This window comes from Pelodiscus sinensis, chromosome 1, assembly GCF_049634645.1.
Source record: "Pelodiscus sinensis isolate JC-2024 chromosome 1, ASM4963464v1, whole genome shotgun sequence".
Taxonomy (NCBI): domain Eukaryota; kingdom Metazoa; phylum Chordata; order Testudines; family Trionychidae; genus Pelodiscus; species Pelodiscus sinensis.
This window is the reverse complement of record NC_134711.1, coordinates 238185848-238204659: the sequence shown is the minus strand read 5'-3', so window position 1 is coordinate 238204659 and position 18812 is coordinate 238185848. Positions and strand designations below refer to the sequence as shown.

The 18812-nt window shown below is 43.8% G+C and overlaps 1 protein-coding gene across 2 annotated transcripts in view; it reads right to left on the bottom strand.

Moving 5' to 3' along the window:
* Positions 1-18812, bottom strand: part of TUBGCP3 (tubulin gamma complex component 3) — a 133054-nt gene that overhangs the window by 88352 nt on the left and 25890 nt on the right. Inside the window, exons 3-5 of one of the 2 annotated variants that reach the window (XM_075918510.1) lie at positions 17728-17795; positions 6307-6384; positions 4352-4569 (exon numbers count right to left, since the gene is read on the bottom strand). In XM_075918510.1, coding sequence (XP_075774625.1) covers positions 4352-4569; positions 6307-6384; positions 17728-17795 — 364 coding nt within the window. The remainder of the gene's footprint in view (positions 1-4351; positions 4570-6306; positions 6385-17727; positions 17796-18812) is intronic. The other variant, XM_075918547.1, reaches the window with a different exon arrangement.

The following is an 18812-nucleotide window of genomic DNA, read 5'->3' as shown; positions in this document are numbered from 1 at the left end:
ACCAACTTACGTGAAAGATTTAAATTCCCTAATAATGCAAATAAGCCATAACAGCTTACTCTCAGTTATCAAATTCTCACTGGTTTTTCAGTGAATTTTGCCCAGAAGAGTTCAGAATATACTACCAGCCCTATAATGGCCAAGGTTGTGCATTATTAAATTCAATGCTGAACTCTGAGTGTACATGCCATTGTTTTAACCATGTGATTTTGGAATTTTTGTTCTCAGCACTTCAGAGAAGGGCATAGTAAGTTTTCTCCCATGGTACAGTTCACATTAAAAACAGAGCCTAGCAAAGAGAGGAGAAAATTTTCACTAGTTAACCAACTCATTTCATATATGTTCAAACCAGCAGCAAGACACACATCAGAGAGCTAAGACTATTTTAACCACTATATATATATCAAGCCAGTGACCTAATTGTATTCTATTATTTGTATTCTCTTCCATCTGACTGTTTGATGGAACTTTGTTCTTGAAACCTAGCAGAATTCAAAATAAGGTTTAGACATTTGTATGGAAAAGAAAAACATCCACAATTACATGAGGTAGTATAATATAAGGAATTTAAATCCTCATGCTTCAAGGCAAATTAACCAACCACTAAGTGCCTCTTTTTTTTCTTAAACTTGACAGTCTGTAAGTTAATTGTTTCAATTGCCATATAAGAAGATTTTCAAACCATTCTCTAGAGCAGTGGTTCTCAAACTGTGGTCCATGGACCACTAATGGTCAATGGCCACTTTTCAGGTGGTCCACAGCTCAAGTTCAGCTTCCACCTTCCCTCCCTCCCTCTCATGAGGCTAGAGCACCAGTTCTGGTTTCCCTCTGTAGGGGGGAAGCCCCAAGCCTCCCCACTGGATCAGGCTCATGAGGAAGAAGCGGAGCTAGAAACGGCTCTACGTGCTGCCGCTGCCCCTCCCCCTGGTGGGAAAACCAGAAGGGGCTCTTATGCATTTCAAAGAGGAAGTGCAGCATAGAGCCTGGGGTCAGTAGGGGACTCTTATACATTTCAAAGCTGGCACGCCACATGGAGCCCGGGGTCAGTTGGGGAGTCCCCAGCTGATCCTGGGCTCCACCGGGCATTTCAAAGCAGTTGTGCCACACTGAGCCTGGTGCTGCCACTTTGAAATGCCAGGAGGAGCCTCCAGCCCAGATCTTACACTTCTCTCCCTATCCCTATCCCACTCACTAGCAGCCCTGTCCCACACACGGAACCCCTCATTTGTGTCACCACCCCAGAGCCTGAGGGGTCCACAAAATCCACTAATCCCAAAACCCCAGCAGGGTAAATCTGGCCCATGGGAAGCCCTGAACCTCAGTCCTTCCTGTCCCTCCCCATCATCCCGTGGGGCTGGAGTACCAGAGGAATGAGGTGTCTCAGTTGGGAGCCACATCAGTGAGGGTTGGGGTGGTTTAGAGGGGTGTGGTCCCCGATGGATTTTTCTGTGAGTCAGTGACCCCTGATCCAACAAAAGTTCCCCTCCCCTGCCATAAAGAAAGAAAACATTGAAACCTTTTGTGTTGTACATAAATTAATATTTTACTTTATCTATAATGAAGCTTGATAAACTAACATGAGAAATTTCAAATGCTTAATTTGTCTAAATTTCCTTTAATTTAAGAAGTAAAGGAGAAACTGGTTCTCCCTAACTGCAGCTCTAGCAAAATGACTCTGGTGTAATTATGTAATTAACGGTGAATTTCCATTAGCAACCGGTGGTCCATGGAAAGGTCTGCATTGAACCAGGTAGTCCACAGGTCAAAAAGTTTGAGAACTACTGCTCTAGAGCATCTAGTATTCACAGAATTATAGAAATATACGGCTGAAAAGGGCTTTGAGAGACCATTAAATTCAGCTGCCTTTAGAGAAACAGGATCAAAGTATAGGCCGGTATCAGAGACAAGAAAATGAATTAACGCCATGGTGTTCAACATACTAGCCACATGTGGCTATTTGGCCGATTGAGTGTGGCTAGTTCGCTATAGCACTAGTTGGACACCACGGAACTAGTTTGACACCACAGAAATAGTGAGTAGTTAGATCAGACCCAGCATGGCGATTCCTATGTTCCTTTAAACTTTTGCAAATTTTGTTCCACATGAGACCTAGAGCCTATGAAAATGTTTAACCTATAGAAATCATTTGTTACAATGTCAATTACTGGCATTGGAAAAAAAAAGACTACATATTGAGTGACTATCAGGTTTTATAGATCACCTTCCAACATTAGTAAGAGTAAAATTTAGTCCCACCAAAAAATGATTTTGAACTTATATTTCCAGTAAGTATTCTTCACACCAATATGTAATGTCCTAGAGGTCTCTGCTGATCTCTGAACTTAGTTAAAAAACAGTCACCAACCAGTAGATTGGGATTTACCAGAAGATCTTGGAGCCTCTGACTGGTGATCCTGACTGGTTTGGCCAAGAGACTATCAAGCGCTGGCACTTCAGGCTACTCCCCCCAGACTGCTGTGCATCTCCTGCCCTTTGCCTTGGAGCTGCCCTCTGCCCTTGTGAGCATCCTTCTTGTGGTACAGAGCAGGGAAGGGAGAGCTGGGGAGTGCTGATGTCAGGGTGCCCCCTCTCCCACCCTGTATTCTATCTCCACAGAACTCATAGGGAGCAGGGAAACAACAGGACTTGGGATGGAGGAAGTTTTCTTGCTGCTTTTGAGAGTGGTACAGGGCCACAGGGCAGGGATAAGCCTGCCTTAGCCCCACTGAACCACCGTCCAGGAGCCACCTGAGGTTATAAGCAGTGTCTAGCTGGAGCCAACTCCAATCCCCTGCCCCAGTCATGAACCCCCTCCTGCATCCCAAGTCCCTGACCCCCTCTCACACTCTAAATACCTTAGCCCAAGACCAGAGCCTGTGCCCCAATCCTCTGCTCCTGCCTGGTGAAAGGGAGGGAGAATGAAGTGAGCAGGGGCAGGGCCTTGGAGAAGGGGCACAAAGAAGGCAAGGCAAGGGCATTTGGGTTTGAGAGAGATCCTGGATTGCACTTAAATTCAAAAAGTGATCTTGTGCTTAAAAAGGCTGGAGACCACTGTTGAAAAACAAAGAATAGTCTAGCAGCACCTTAAAGACTAACAAAACATGTAGATGGTGGTATGAGGTTTCATGGGTACAATCATCCGAACAAGTGGCTTGTACTCACAACAACTCATGATACCATCTACATGTTTTGTTAGTCTTTAAGGTGCTGCTAGACTATTAGTTGTTTTTTACGTTTCCAGTTACAGAGTAACTCAGTTACCCCTCTGAAGCTTTTAATCAGTTTGGTTTGTTAAACTACGGTCATTGAACGTCGTCTAAAAAAGCAAATTTTAAAATTTATTTCAAAAGCTTGACAGGCCCTTTTACAAAGCTGTACTCTTTGTGGGAAACTGAAAGAGCATTGGTAACGAAATAATGACTGTCACCTTGTTTCAATACAAAGCCACTACCTTGATCTCGTTCCAGCGCATTCTAGACAGATCTTCATATATCAGATCTTCACTAACACTAATTTAAAAACTTACTGACAATTTCAAAATAGAGGCCAATAACTGATTGGCATTGAGACTAAACTACTTACCTATTCCTTCAGGGAAATATTTTTAGGTCAAGGTTGAAAAATATTGACAGGTCAGTGTTGGAAGTCTGTACAGCTGCTGTCTCTTCCATAGCTGTTCTGTAGGTTAACCAAGGACCTTAGTATCCAAGATTGCCAGACAAGTAAACTTAACAGGCATCAAGTTTAAACAGAGTTTAATTCAAAAGAGTGGCGTGAAGATATTCACTAAGGGCATGTCTATACAGCAGGGCTAAAGCTGAAATAAACTACGCAACTTGAGCTATGCCAATTGCATAGCTTAAGTCAAAATAACTTATTTCGCCTTTTGGTGCGCTCCACACAGCAGAAAGTCCAAATTAGAGCATTCTTCCTCCAACTTCCCTTATTCCTCATAAAATGAGGGTTATAAGAACTGGAGTAAGAAGTCCTCCAGCTAGATATTATTTCAACATTATGTTGAAGTAACTGCTTGCTATATAGACACGGACTATATGTTATTTCCAAAATAACGCTGCTGTGTAGACATAGCCTAGCAGAAATAGTGAACAGCCATATATTCTCTCTATTCCTTCGTTTGCCTATTTTTAACATCTGGTAGGTACACATACTTAAGACGACAAAAATATTTTGAGGTTTGCTATTTTGTAAAGTATTTTGAAAATGTGTGTAGATACCCATACGCTTATCACTGTAAAACATTTGAAACCACTGCATAACGATGCTAAGTAATATTAAAAATATTTATCGAGAAAATCTTCATTATATGCAGGATAACCAGATTTTAATTTACCCTGGAAGAAGGGACTGTGGAGTTGGCGTTGGCCCATTTAGGGCATACATGCTTATGCTGCTGATCCCACTGCTCCCCATACTGCCCGCACTCTGGGCAGATTGAGCGTTGCGGTCCTGGTAATTCAATGGAAGGCTTTGAGGCCTGGCATAGTAGTAAGGGGTTGAATGAGCATCTCGTGGCAATGCTTGAGCAAACAATGTGGCATAGCTTGATACCTTAAAGATAAACACAAAGATCTAATAGTGAGTTACTTTAATCAATCACATCAATAGCTAACGTAATTTTTTCCTCCACCCTTGTGTCTGAACTTTTATTACCTTTCCTAATAGTAAAGGTAAGCTAGGTATGTACTAGAAAAGATTTGCTGGTACGTAACTAGCAACAAAACCTCTTAAACGAAGAGGCAGCTTATACCAGCAAAAGAAAGCATTTGTCAGCATATTTCATTTAATTTGCAAAGCTGGTATATGACATGTCAGAAAAAGCACTTTTTTAAATCAGTATAAATGCAACTATACTAGAGCATTTGCTGCTACCAAAGTGTTGCCAAAACACCACACACCCTCAATCAAAATTGCTAACACTGGCAAAAAAAAAAAAAAAAAAAAAAAGCATTCAGTATGGATTTGACCTAAATTAAATATATCCAAAATGTTCTAGATAATGACTACACTGCGGCTACGTCTACACTGGCCCCTTTTCCGGAAGGGGCATGTAAATTTCACCTATCGTAGTAGGGAAATCCGCGGGGGATTTAAATATCCCCCGCGGCATTTAAATAAAAATGGCCGCCGCTTTTTTCCGGCTTTTAAAAAAGCCGGAAAAGAGCGTCTACACTGGCCCCGATCCTCCGGAAAAAGCGCCCTTTTCCGGAGGCTCTTATTCCTCCTTCAAAGTAGGAATAAGAGCCTCCGGAAAAGGGCGCTTTTTCCGGAGGATCGGGGCCAGTGTAGACGCTCTTTTCCGGCTTTTTTAAAAGCCGGAAAAAAGCGACGGACATTTTTATTTAAATGCCGCGGGGGATATTTAAATCCCCCGCAAATTTCCCTACTACGATAGGTGAAATTTACATGCCCCTTCCGGAAAAGGGGCCAGTGTAGACGAGCCCTGCATGTTTAATTATTCTGTTTTATGCTGCAAGAAAATAGCTTTTTAATTTCTCATTGTTAGACTACTAAGATACAAAATACAGTAAAACTCCAATTGTCTAGCATCTAGTGGTCCAGCACTCCCGATAGTCCAGCACCAACTGGAACCCGGAAGTGCTCCAGCCAGCCGGACAATTGGAGCTGCTCCGCGCCGCTTCCCCAAGTCCGCTGCTGCTACCGCCGCTGAAACTGACCAGCTGTGGACTTGGGGAAGCAGCGTGGAGCAGAGCAGCTGGGGGGCTGCCAGGTTGGTCCTGCAGCGCTGCCCCTCACCCCCCTGCTCAGCGCCCGGCAGCACCCCAGCTGTTCTGCCCCAGGGCTTCCGCAAGTCCACCGCTGGTCAGTTTCAGCAGCAGCGGACGTGGGGAAACCCTGGGGCAGAGCAGCTAGGGTGCTGTCGGGTTGGTCCCGCAGCTCAGCCCCTCACCAGCACCCAGTTCGCCCCTCGCCACACCATTCCCTGCCCGACCCCTCCTTATCTCCCCCGACCCGTTACAGCCTCCCTGCCAGAATACCTCCTGGTACTCAGGCATATCCGATAATCCAGCACCCCCCTGGGTCCCAAAGGTGCCGGATTATCTGAAGTTTGCTGTACATGTAAATTGACTTTCACAATTTAAAAAAATCATCATATTTAAATAAAAAAAAAGTGTTGCTTCCAGCCTTTCCAAGTACTTTGCAGATACTCTCCTTTTTTTAAGATGTTTGTTTTGGTCTACATACTAACATCTCTTAATATTCCCATTTGGGATTTGTATTGAATTTTAAAATATTTATTGAAAAAACAAAGAACCCTTTCCCTACCTTGTTAGGTTGCTTACGTGGGTCTTCGCTAAGGCTGAGCAAGAGGTAGAGTATTGACCATTTGTTTTTCAAGACGCCCTATCAGAAATAGGAATGTATTAGATAATATCCAAGTTTAAAACCAAAAAAAAAGACATTGCTTAACAATTATTTCTGTAGTTTACTGCATTTTTAGCCCTCCCTCACAACCTAGATCATAAGCAATTAGTTTCTATATTGTAGTTGTAAGCAGCAGGCTAAAACTTCAGCACACTAAAAATACAGAAAAACATAATTTAAATACACTCAGGGAGGACACCTCCAGACATGTTCTCAAGATAGTGACACTGGAGTTTACATGTCAGTACAGGTTGAACCTCCCTGGTCCAGCATCTGACCAGTCCCAGATTAGGGATATTAAGTTTCGAATAATTGACTAATTGAATAGTGAACAGGAGGCCTCCGCCTTTGAAGTATAGCAACAGTCCTAGGGCTCTTGGTGCACTTCAAAGGCGAAAGCACTGGGGCACAGGGCCAGCAGGACAGTCCCCAGCTGGTCCTAGGCTGCATACAGTGTTACAAAGTGGCAGCATCACGTGGATCCCAGAGTCTGGGCCCAGGCTCCACGCAGCGCTGCCACTTTGAAGTACCCTGTTTCCCTCTCCCCCTTTTACTGCCTCTTTCTGATAGACTCAGCAAGGGACGGGGGAGAGAGGGAGCAGAGCAATTAGTCGACTCAACTACCCGATAAGCACTTAAGTCGACAAGTCGTTCACATTTCCTATCCCAGCTGGGGGAACTTGCCAGACAATAGGAGGTCCCCTGACACAAGACTTTCAGCCCACTGCCCCTCTCTGCTGCTAGTTCCTTTGGTCTGGCCAGGCTGCCTGCTGGCCAGCCCCAGCCCCGGCTCTGCTACCTGCCGGGTTGCATGTGTCTGATCGCGCTGCTTCTGCTGGGCTGCTGCAGCCATGGCCAGGTTTGCCCTCCTGGGCTGCTGCTTTCAGAGCCCCTGCCCCACTGCCGGGTGACATGGCCCCAGCTGTGCTGCCTCCATCAGGCTGCTGCAGCCCAGCCCAGCTTCTAGCTTCAGGGCTGCTGCGGCTGCAGCCCCAAACATGTTGCTGCTGCTGCCCAGGCAACTGCGGACCTGCTGCTGCTGTCCAGGATATTGTTGCCCCATCGCTGCCTGGGCTAATGTGGCCCCAGCCAGGCTTCCCCTCCTGGGCAGCCATGGTCCCAGCCCTACTGCCAGGCAGCAGGCATCCCAGATAGCACTCCCAGGTTCTCTCATCCAAGAGCAGCCAGGGTCATGATGGATGAGAGTGTCTCAGGCAAGGGTGGTGAAACCTGTACTATTTTGGGTCAAAGTCTTGTGCACTGAAAGAGGTCAACTAATCAGCAAACCATATTTTAAAATTTACAGTTTTCTGTAAAGGAGTTTTACATACTGCTTCAAGTCCACCATACATCAATTTTTCTTTGATCGAGGCAGCATCTTGAATTAACCCCGGCTTTCTACAATAGAAGTGTGGTGGAATCCTTGAGAAATCTAACAAATAGCTGCCCTTTTTCTGCTGATTCTCCTTCAGAATAAGAGGGCTCTAACCTGTGGTTACTATAATCTCTGCAAAGAGCACAGAGACAAAGGAAACTATCAAACTATTTACAAAGTCAGAGGTACAAAGATTACATAGCAATATTCAACTGTGAACAGTACTAAAACAAAAACCAAAAGAAAGGAATAGTCAAGCTATGTACTCTAAAAATCAAGAGCACACGTCAACTCCCCAACCCCCATTCACTAAACCTGTAACCTGATTAATAGAAGGGAATTAAGAACAAATCATGTGAAATCAACTTGACAGGTATATACTAGCTATTCCCTATGACATCATTACCCTGTAGGCGCTTATTAAATTAAATGCATTGTTAAATAATTTGTTCCAACATCTTTCCAAGTGCAGTAGGTTGCCGATCCCTGGTCTAGAAGATACCATTAGAGATGCTTAGTTTTGCAATTCTCAAACTGTGGGTTTGTGCTTCCAAAGATAACATGTTTGTTGTCTTGAGGACTTTGAGTGTAGCCTTCATTGATTTGAAATCTAGCATAACATTCTCTCACTAGAATGAACTTTTATGTAGAAAACCATGATTAAAATGAGTCTTCCTGACCAGCGATTTACATCATGACTTAAAATCAATTTGATTTAAAATCAAATCCACCCTGACAATGCCCTCCTCTTCTCCAAGTCTGCCCTTAGCTGGCAATGTATACTAGGGATGTTAAGGACTACTCGACAGGATAGAGGCAGTAAGGGAGGAGGGAAGAGAGGAGTACAGGCAGTCCCCGAGTTACGCGGATCCGACTTATGTCGGAACCGCAGTTACGAAAGGGGCTTTTCTCGCCCTGGAGGACTGGAGCGGCGGGATGCCCAGATGCGCTGCAGTCCCGCCGCCCCCATCCTCCAGGGTGAGAAAACCTGCTCCACGTCTCCCTGGTCTGCAGGGAGATGCGGAGCAAAGCCGCGGAGCACACCTGCAGCGGGACAGCCCGGGCGCGCCTGGGCTGTCCCAATGCGGGCGTGCTACAAGGTTTTGCTCCCCGTCTCCCTGGTCAGCAGACCCCGCACCCGCGTCTCCCTAGTCTCCTGGGGGGGGGGGTGCAGCTAGTGCCCCCCTACCCCCCAGCAGACCAGACTTTTCTTGCCTTCGCCTGGGGTAGAGCAGCTGGGGCGCTGCCGGGTTGGTCCCGCAGCACCGCTCCTCGGCGCTACTGTACCAACCCGGCAGCACCCCAGATGCTCTGCCCCAGGCGTCCTGATTCAGCCGAGGAGCCACGCTACTGGAGCAACCCAGCAGCATCCCAGCTGCTCTGTCCCAGGCGTGCCCAAGTCAGCCACTGCTGAAACTGACCAGGGGCTGACTACAGGAAGCCTGAGGCAGAGTTGCTCTGCCCCGGGCTTACTGGAATCAGCCGCTGATCAGTTTCAGCAGCAGCTGACTTGGGGACGCCTGGGTTTCTTAAGTTGAATCCGTATGCAAGTCAGAACTGGCGTCCAGATTCAGCCGCTGTTGAAACTGATAAGTTTCAGCAGCGGCTGACGCCAGTTCCGACTTACATACAGATTCAACTTAAGAACAAACCTACAGTCCCTATCTTGTACGTAACCCGGGGACTGCCTATACTTCAAAGGGGCAGTGCCACATGGAGCCCAGGATCAGCTGTATAGTTCTGTCCCTTTGAAAAGCCACCGCAATGTTTAAAAGCAGCAGCACCTCAATGAGCCTGCAATCAGCTGGGGACTCCCAAGCTGACTCTGGACTCCATGTGGGCGCTTCCACTTTGAAATGCTTCACTGAGTCCCAGAGGGGGCTCTTGTGCATTTCAAAAAGGAAGCGCAGCATAGAGCCTGGGGCCAGCATGGGAAGTGCTAGCTGCTTAGCCTTGTGGGCAGAGCCGGAGAGGTGCTGATTGGCTCACACAAGCCATGTTTGGGTCTGTCGGTGTGGCCAGGCAACCCTGTCTCCGCCCCACATGGAGGGACGGACTCCAGTATGAGGACATCAGCCCTGTGCGCACCTGTCCTTTTTTGCCTCTTGTGTCCAGCCTGACTCACCCAGTTCCCAGCTCACTGCAGGTTGAAGCACTCTGGCTTGGAAACTTTTCTTTTTACAATAAAATCACTCCAAGAATCACTCCACAACCTGAAGCTTCAAGCTTAATACCCAAAACAGTGGTATACAATTTTCTTTTTAATAAGAAGCATTAAAAATGGCAGCAAAGAAGAAACACTTGTTGCATAAACACAGGGTTTTCAACCCTGTTTGGGAGATACAATTCACATTTGCAGAGATAAATGGAAAACCAGTGTGTCATCTTTGTCAAAAGACTATCGCTGTACTAAAGAAAAACTTGCAACAGCACCATGAATCTTGTTACCCTGAGTTCAAAGACTTGTAGCCACCTGACCGCAATTAAAGAAAAACTAAGATACTTACTGGAAGGTTTCTGTACTCAACAAGATGTTCCATTTGCAAGTTAAAGACAACAATGCCATTACAGAGGCCTCCTTCAAACTGGCTTGGCACACAGCTAAATCAAGACGACCTTTTACTGAAAGAGAACTGATGAAGCAGTGCTTCTTGGACTGCAGCAAATCACTTTTTGCAGAATTTTTTTTTAAAATGATAGTTAAATATTAAAACTGCAAGTGTCTGATTCAACTGTAGTAAGATGAATTGTGAAAGCATTTCAGGTGATCTGTTTTCTAAATTGCTAAAAGACATTGCAAGCACTGAGTACTTCAGACTGGGAATGGACGAATCTACTGATCGTTCAGACCTCTCAGCTCCTAATCTGGATGTTTTTTCAATTGCAAAAAGTATGTCAAAGAAATGCTTACTCTTCTATCTTTAATGGGTCAAACTAGGAGAGAGGACATTTATTCTGTGCTGATGGCATTTTTGAAGGACCAGGAAAATGCATTGATTTGAAGAAGCACCTTACATCACTAACAACTGATGGAGCTCCCTCCATTATTGGAAAAGAGAAGGGGCTAATTTCTTTGCTGAAGAAAAATACAGTTTCCAGATTTCTTCTCATACCATTGCATTCTGACCCAAGAACAGTTATGCAGCAAACTGAAGAGAGGATTTCTTAAGAACACAATGGATAGTGTCACAAAAATAGTCAACTTCATTGTTGCAAATGCCTTGAAATATCGACAATTTCAAGCTTTAGTTGAGGAGTACAAAACACAGCAATGATTGCATAAGTTAGATGACCGAGTCGAGGCAAAGTGTTAGATCGGTTTATGCATCTACTGCCTGCTGTACGAGTGTTTTTGGAGGCAAAGGATCTCCAGGATTTACTGTCATGTTTAGACGACGAGACATTCCTGCTAAATGTCTTTTCTCATAGATATGACATGCCACTTAAACACACTCAATTTTAAACTTCAAGGCAAAGAAAAAAAACTGCCTTCTTTGATGTGCGACATTAACTCATTTTGCCATCTTCAACTTGTAAGTGACATAGCTGAGTGAACATGCATTTTTTTTATGGCGTTCATCTCAGAAGTGAAAACTGAATTTTCTTCTCGTTTTCTAGCTGTCAAATCCCTGAAGACAGTTCTTGAATTTGCTGAAAATCCATTTCCAGTTAAGGTAAGGGCAGTCTCACCTTCAGTAGTGAGATTTGGCATGGAGAGGACCACATTTGAAGAAGAGATGATAGAACTACAAAACAACAGCATTCTAAAAGATAGCCATAAGGAACAGGACAAACATTTTGGATGACCAATGTACAGGAAGACATGTACCCTGCATTACTGAATGTGCCAAAAAAGTGCTAACTTGCTTTGGGTCTACATATGTCTGTGATAGTTCATTTTCCTCCATAGGAATCGAGTCAAAACTGCGTACCTCTCTTACTGACAGACATCTGACCAACTGTCTCTGTGTGCAGACACAATCTTCACATTGATTGTACTTATACTCCAGTAAAATATACTATACTATATCTGGGAATATTTTGAAGAATTCGTTCCCTGGATAGAGAGGGGGAAATGTGTCAATTAGAGGAAAATGTGCAGGACCTAGTTGCAAGAATGAAACTTCACAAGGAAAACTGTTTATTGGGAGAATATGATGTGGATGAACACGTGGCTATGTCTGAAGAACAATGTGGGTACAATCAACTGGTTAGTAACTTAAATAATTCAATTTGCAATGCATTATTCTTCAAGACTCTCTCTATGCCTTTTAGAATAAGTATGATTTGACAAGTAAATTCCCAAGCTATTTGCTTTGCCAAGTGTTGCTTAAAAAAAGTTTATCATAACTAATTAAGTAAGCCCTAAGGATTAGCTAACTAAGTTTAAAATCTATCATCCAAGCACAACGTACAGAAAGTTGCAGTAAGCAAAATCTAGAGTTGCCTGCTGCCACTGTTATTTTCTTATATTACATAACACATGCCCCTCATTTTGGAACATCATGGCCACAGACCATAATCATGACACAGTAAGTCTATTCCCTATATTATTTCAGCATAATTCAGCTTTCCCAAGGGAACCCCATTTTTTACTTATTTTCTCAAAAACTAGAAGCGTCAGAGTTCAATGGGGCTTACTCTAAAATTAAGTGCATCCCAAGCGCTGTCAGTCTTCACTTTTTCAGTAACTTGGAATCAGATCTACATTACGGATGTTAAAATGTGTTTAATTTTGTAAACGTGTAATCGCTTTACTGTTTTTTTAAACCGGCTCCCACTGCCACCCCACACTGCTGTCTCCGATACAGAGGCATCCACACAAGGCAGAAAAGGGCTCCCCGGAAGTGGGGCAGGAAGCTCACTGGCTGCCACCCTCACCCCCAGGGAGTATTTCAGTAACCACATATCCACTAAAGATTGCTGCAGCTACACAATTACTAAAATCCCTATTCCAGATCCCATTTAAGCATAGGAGACTTAGAGGATCTGCAACAACTTCACAGTCATCTATTGGTATTTTTAGCAGTAGTGCTGCAACTAAACATATTCCAGACAACAAAGTATTAGTAGCAAGAAAAAGATTTCAATCATCCAGTAAAATCATCTCCATGGATGGGTTTGTAGTAAGTACCACCAAAAACCAACAAGACACCACAGATTGGGGGTGAGCAATAATTTTTACGGGGGGCGGCGAGGGCACTGCACAATTTTGGAAAATAATTGAGGGATGCACTCATCCATGATCTTAATGTAGGGTCTGAGATGGAAGCTGGATGCAGAAGGAAGCTTGGGGTAAAAGACTGGGGTGCAAGAGGGCCTGTTCGGTCTGTGAGGGAGTTCCGGTGAAGGAGGCAGTTGTGACCTGGGGCACCGGATTGGGGTGCAGGGATTTGTGTTGTAACCTAGAACAGGGGACTGAGGTGTAGGAGGGGATGCAGGGATTTGGGTTATGACTTACGGCAGGAGGGGACTGTGATGTGGGGCAGAGGACTGGGGTGCCAGATCTGGGAGGGGGTATGGGCTCAGAGGGTTCAGGTTATGTGGGTTTTGGGGGGGGAGAGGGGCTGGTGTGCCAGAGACAGGCTATGGCTGGGAGACTTATGTGGTGGGCTGCTGACTGGGAGTCAAACAGATTTCTCAGGAAGGCTCCCTGCTTGTAGCATCCCTGCACAGGCTGCAAGGCCCATGCGCATCTGTGAATAAGAGCCTGAGGAGTGGTGTTTCGTGTGCTGTCTGTTCTTCAAACAGGCCGCTCCTATTGGCCAGAAATCGGCCAATGGGATTTTGCTGCAGGCGGGGACAGTGCCTGAAGCTTCTTCCCCCTCTCCCTGGCTCACAGCTGAGATACAAACAGCCACATTTATGAGCAGCATGTGGGGACTGGGCCAATCAGGGAGTCTGCCTGAAGCTCCTTGCTGTGTCCATGGGCCAGATCCGCTGGCCTGTGTGCCCTATTTCGCCCACCTCTGCCATAGATAAAGACTGCTCAGCTCATCAGTGCCACAAATTCTCCTTTTTGCATTGATAACAATAAATACCTTCACTGATATGGTTGAGTCCTTATGACCAGGCTACAGACCAGCTGGTAAAGCAGACATTGGTGGAAGATTACTAGTAGGGATGTAAAATCCCATTTAATTAGATGGGGGCAGCCAAGGGGGCCACTGCAGCCTGGAGCAGCTCACTGCCCATGAGGGGCAGTGAGCTGCTTCAGCCCTCATCAGTTAACCAGAACCATTAAGCTTCACCCTTTAAGGATAAGGCTTACCATTTAATCGTTTAAGCATTCACATCCCTAGCTGTGAGATACACTGGAACAGTATGCAAAAATACTGGAGGGGGAAATGTGCCAGTTTAAGCCTTACACAATGATACAGTAAAACGGGCCTGTGATGACTGAAGATGGGATTGCACATCTTTCAGAAAAAATATGTACACTAGGAAATGCCCACAAAACACAACTTTCAAAAGAAGTGGCAGCAAAAGCCGTAATAAGCTGTAAACAAAAATTCAACTCTCACATGCAATTTTGTCAGGCGATGCTACAAACATGGCAAAGATGAGAAGATACTTAGAAAACGAAACAGAAGGATGCTCCTTAACAATATATGGCTGCAGTGCCCATTTAATCAGTCTTTTAGCCAAAGATTTAAGTAAGTCTTCCCCAGGAATAAAAAGATGTTGAAGTCACAAAATACTTTTGTAACAACCATTTTGCTTCAGCTTCACTGAAGAGAGCAGGAGGAGCCAAACTAATTCTCTCTCAATGTTCAATAGAGTTCTGTGGTTGACGGTTTTGAACGATTTGTTAAGAATTAGCCTAGTCTCATAAAAAATAATTTTGAAATAGCAGTTCGGCTGTGTAAACGCGAGCTAAGTTATTTTGAAATAACTTTGCTGTGTAGACATACTCTGAGAATATTTTCATCATTGGGCATAATTCATACACATCTAAGAAATCGGCTGGGGAAAAAGCAGGAAAACTCATATTTCTGTTTCAGTCTATGAACTAAAATGACAGTAGGAGTGGGAAGAGGAGAGCTAATTGTAGAAGTTTTAAAGACACCATTTGTTTAATGTTCTGAGGATCTGTCAGAGTTAATAAAATTTTAAAATTAAAAAAAAAGTTAAGGATCGCCATCAGCCAATAACTCAGGAGACTGCTGCTATTGCAAATATGTTATGAAACATTTAATGTTTAGTTTAATTAAATGTAAATGTAAATGTTAGTGTTTGTGTGTGTGTGTGTGTGTGTGTGTGTGTGTGTGTGTGTGTGTGTGTGTGAAATTTCATTCTTACATTTCTAATGTACTGTTGCTGCATCTGCAGCTCGACACAAGTAATGAGTAAAACGTACTGTTTCCTAAATTAATAAAAATCAAGTTATCAAAAAATTACTAAGTATAGACTCGTAGATGTTGTAAAATGCAGCACTGAGTAGTAATATTAACATATTTTAGTGATCCGATTTGCACTATTGTTTAAGAAAATGTGAAGTACCACCATTAGGAAACTTGATTTAAAATCAATTATTCTTTCTTGGTGATTTAAATCAATCCACCCCACTATTTAACGCAATTAATGTTTCCCCTTTTAGATATGAGATAGTCTCTGAAACATATTAACATTCCTCTTACAGTGGCTGTCAATCTGCGGTCCACGGACCTCTAGGGGAAGGGGTCCACTAAAGGGGACTATGAAAGTGGGCTGTGCCCATGAAAGCTCCTTGTACCATCTATGTGTTTTGTTAGTCTATAAAGTACTACCAGACCATTTGTTGTTTTTTAAGTTTATCCTGTACAGACTAACTCGGCTACCCCATGAAGCTTATGAAAATAAAATTTCTGATCACAGAACAGGCATTCCATTTTTCCGATCAACCAAAAAATGTCAGTACCTACACATCAAAGACGAGAAGTGTTGGCATTACCACAGAAGCCCACAGTTTAGCACCCTTTCTCGTGCTGAATTAAATGCCATGCCAAGCATGTGCAACCATTACAGTTGAAATCTGGTCAGTTCTCAGTCTAAGACTTCTATGGTAGGCACTGTCAGACTATAGGTTGAATTTCCATAAGGGTCTGTGTGAAGGGTCATCTGCCCTATGCTGGCCCTACCAAGGGTTAAATCCAGTCCTAGGAGATGGTGAGGCTGTGGAACAAGCCACTGTAGCATATAGAAGCTAATTAGGGCTCTTCTGTATAAATAGGGGCTCGTGGAGAGGAGGAGAGCACACTCTTGATCCAGCTGTAGAGCAAGAGGAACTTGGCTGCCAGGGAAGCTACAGAGGCTTCCTGAGACACAGTGCTGGGGAAGGACAGCCAGAGCTGGGGAGCTCTGGCCAGGCAAACTGTCAGGCTGAGGTCTTGATCTCTAGGCCTGAGGGTACTAAGGCTGCAGTGAAACAGGTCTACACCCCTTGCCCATGATGAGCTGCCATTTCAGACTACAGATGGTCCCTGAGGCTAGGTAGATATAGGGGATCCAGGACTCCCTGGTGGGGGAGGACCCCAGAGTGCATGAGCACTGCCAAAGAGCAGTACCGTGAGGGAAGGATACCACACGCCAGGAGGAACCAGGGGCCTCCAGTAACTCAGAAGACAGATAGAGGGTGAGATACCAGTCAATAGGGGACAAGCCAAGGCTGAAGAGATTAATTTTCATTGAGACCAGCAGGAAGCGTTGCAGTGGTGAGTCAACCTTGTTACAGTCTGCACCTAGATTCAAAATGCTTTAGGTGTCCACAAATGAAAAAAGGTTGAAAAACTCTATTCAGTTATACTGGAAATTTTAATCTTGCATATTAATTTTTGCCATTTAAAAATCTCTATATTTCTCCAGGCCACACTATATAAAACTGATGACCTAAGATACTATCTTACTGCCTACCTCAGTTTCATTAACTGAGATTTTCAAACATGATAAATGCTAGAGTTTGAGAATTTAGGACACATTTAAAGTATTGATTTCTTTCCATCTAATTTAAAGGTATATCCCTTCTTCCGATACACAGATGCTACAGATTACCTTCTATTATCAGAAAAGACTGATATACACTGCTCTTTGATAAGTACTTGTGTGTTAGCAGAACTCTTGAAGTCAGCAAAACCCTTAACCTTCAACATGAAAACCTCAGATCACTTAAAAACCCAAAATAAGAGGACTGCTTATCTTCTAATCAATATATTGATACACTTCAGGACACATTATCCTAAAAATAAGTGGCATTGAAATAATCCTTCAATTTTACACATAAAAAAGTAAACACTTCTATTTTTGCAAAGCTACTTCCCATAAAATGTCCTTTATGCATTTATAGGCAAACCTATACTGCTGATATTTTCCAGTTTTATTTTAATCCAAGCTAGTTTCTTACATTTTGAACTACAGGCAATTTAACAGAAAGTCCAAAAGAAACACATTGTAAAAAAGAAATTATCGGTAAAGCCACACTTTCAAGTTAATATTCTTTGCACAATGTAGATTTAGATAATCCATGGCATTGCAAAGATGGCATCCTCAGCAATGTTCCTTGTAAGTGCAAGGGATGTAAAGCTGCTCCGGCATGGCTAGGTCTTCTGCGGCTCCTCCAGCACGGCCAGGCCTGCAACAGCATGCCACAAACAGGGGTCTGCTTTAGCAGCCCCTACCCATGGCATGATGGGCCAGTTAACTATTTAAACAGTTAACTGGTTAGCATTTTAAGCAAGATTTTATATCCCTACTGAGTGCTCGGATAGTCGCTCCGAAAAGATGCAGGTACTGCTTTTGGCTGTGGGCACTTGGCCAATCAGGTGGGCATGTGTTTCTATTGGTGTTGCACACCTGCACGTGTCTTGGTACACAAAATTTATTCTGCATGAGGATGGAAAAATTAGAGGGAACATTGATCTTCAGTTTCCTTTAATACTGGAAAGTGCATTTCAAACAGCACATTACTATACCTGCGAATGGAGTTTTCTGTAAAGTTCTGAAAACAAAGCAGCATCCGCTTCTCTTCTTTGTCGCACAACTGTTAAAAGGAAAAAGGTTCTTAGGGTATGAAACTTAAGTCAACAATGGCAACATTATCTTTTATTAAAACATTAGTGCAATTCATGGGTTGGGAGGAAAGCAAGAGGATAAAGAACACAGTTTATTTTCCACACGCATACACTGATTAGCCTCCGAGGCTATATCAGGATACCGGAAGTACCCCAAAATAGCAATTTTGTGTCTTTAAATGCACCTTTAAATACACCATCATTTTGAAATATATTTCAAAATAACGGGCACGCTATCCCTGTAACCCTCATTCCACATGGGCTGAGGGACTTGCCGGAATAGCGCTTTATTTTGAAATTTGGTGCTGTGTATAGACAGTGCCAAATTTCAAAATAAGCTATTTCAAGGTAAGGGTGCTATGTAGATGCACCCCAAGAGTACATCGACAGAGTAATCAAACATCTGCAGTTGGTCTGGGTCAGCTGACTCAGGCTCCAGATGTGGGCTGTAAAATTACTGTGTAGAGCACAGAACTCAGGCTGGAGCCCAGGCTTTGCCAGGACCTTTCTTCCTTGAAGAGGACCCAGACCCTGGACTCCTGCCTTTGCCCAAATGTCTCCACAGTAATTATTTGGATCTAAAGCCTATACCTGAGTCAGCTGATCCTCGTCAGCAATGCCCATGCCATTGAAAACCACAGGCTGTGAAGGTCCCAAGACAGTCTGTTTTTTCCTGCAAAGTGGCATTTAGCAAAGATCCTCCATTCACTTCACAATCACTATACAGGTATGAAATGATTATTACTTTGAGTCTGAATAAGTTAGGACCATTGACAGATCAAATTGTATTCCATTGCCTATTTGAGGTGTCATAGCTCTTTCTGGTGATCTGCAACATTCTGTTAATATAGGTAATGACTTGTCTATACAGGGACAGTGAGGAAAAGGCCAAATCAATTGTATGAGGAAAAAAAACCCACAAGTTAAAATCCCTGAATAAAGTGGTCTTGGCATACACGGACTTTACATGTTGAGTTGAGTCACCT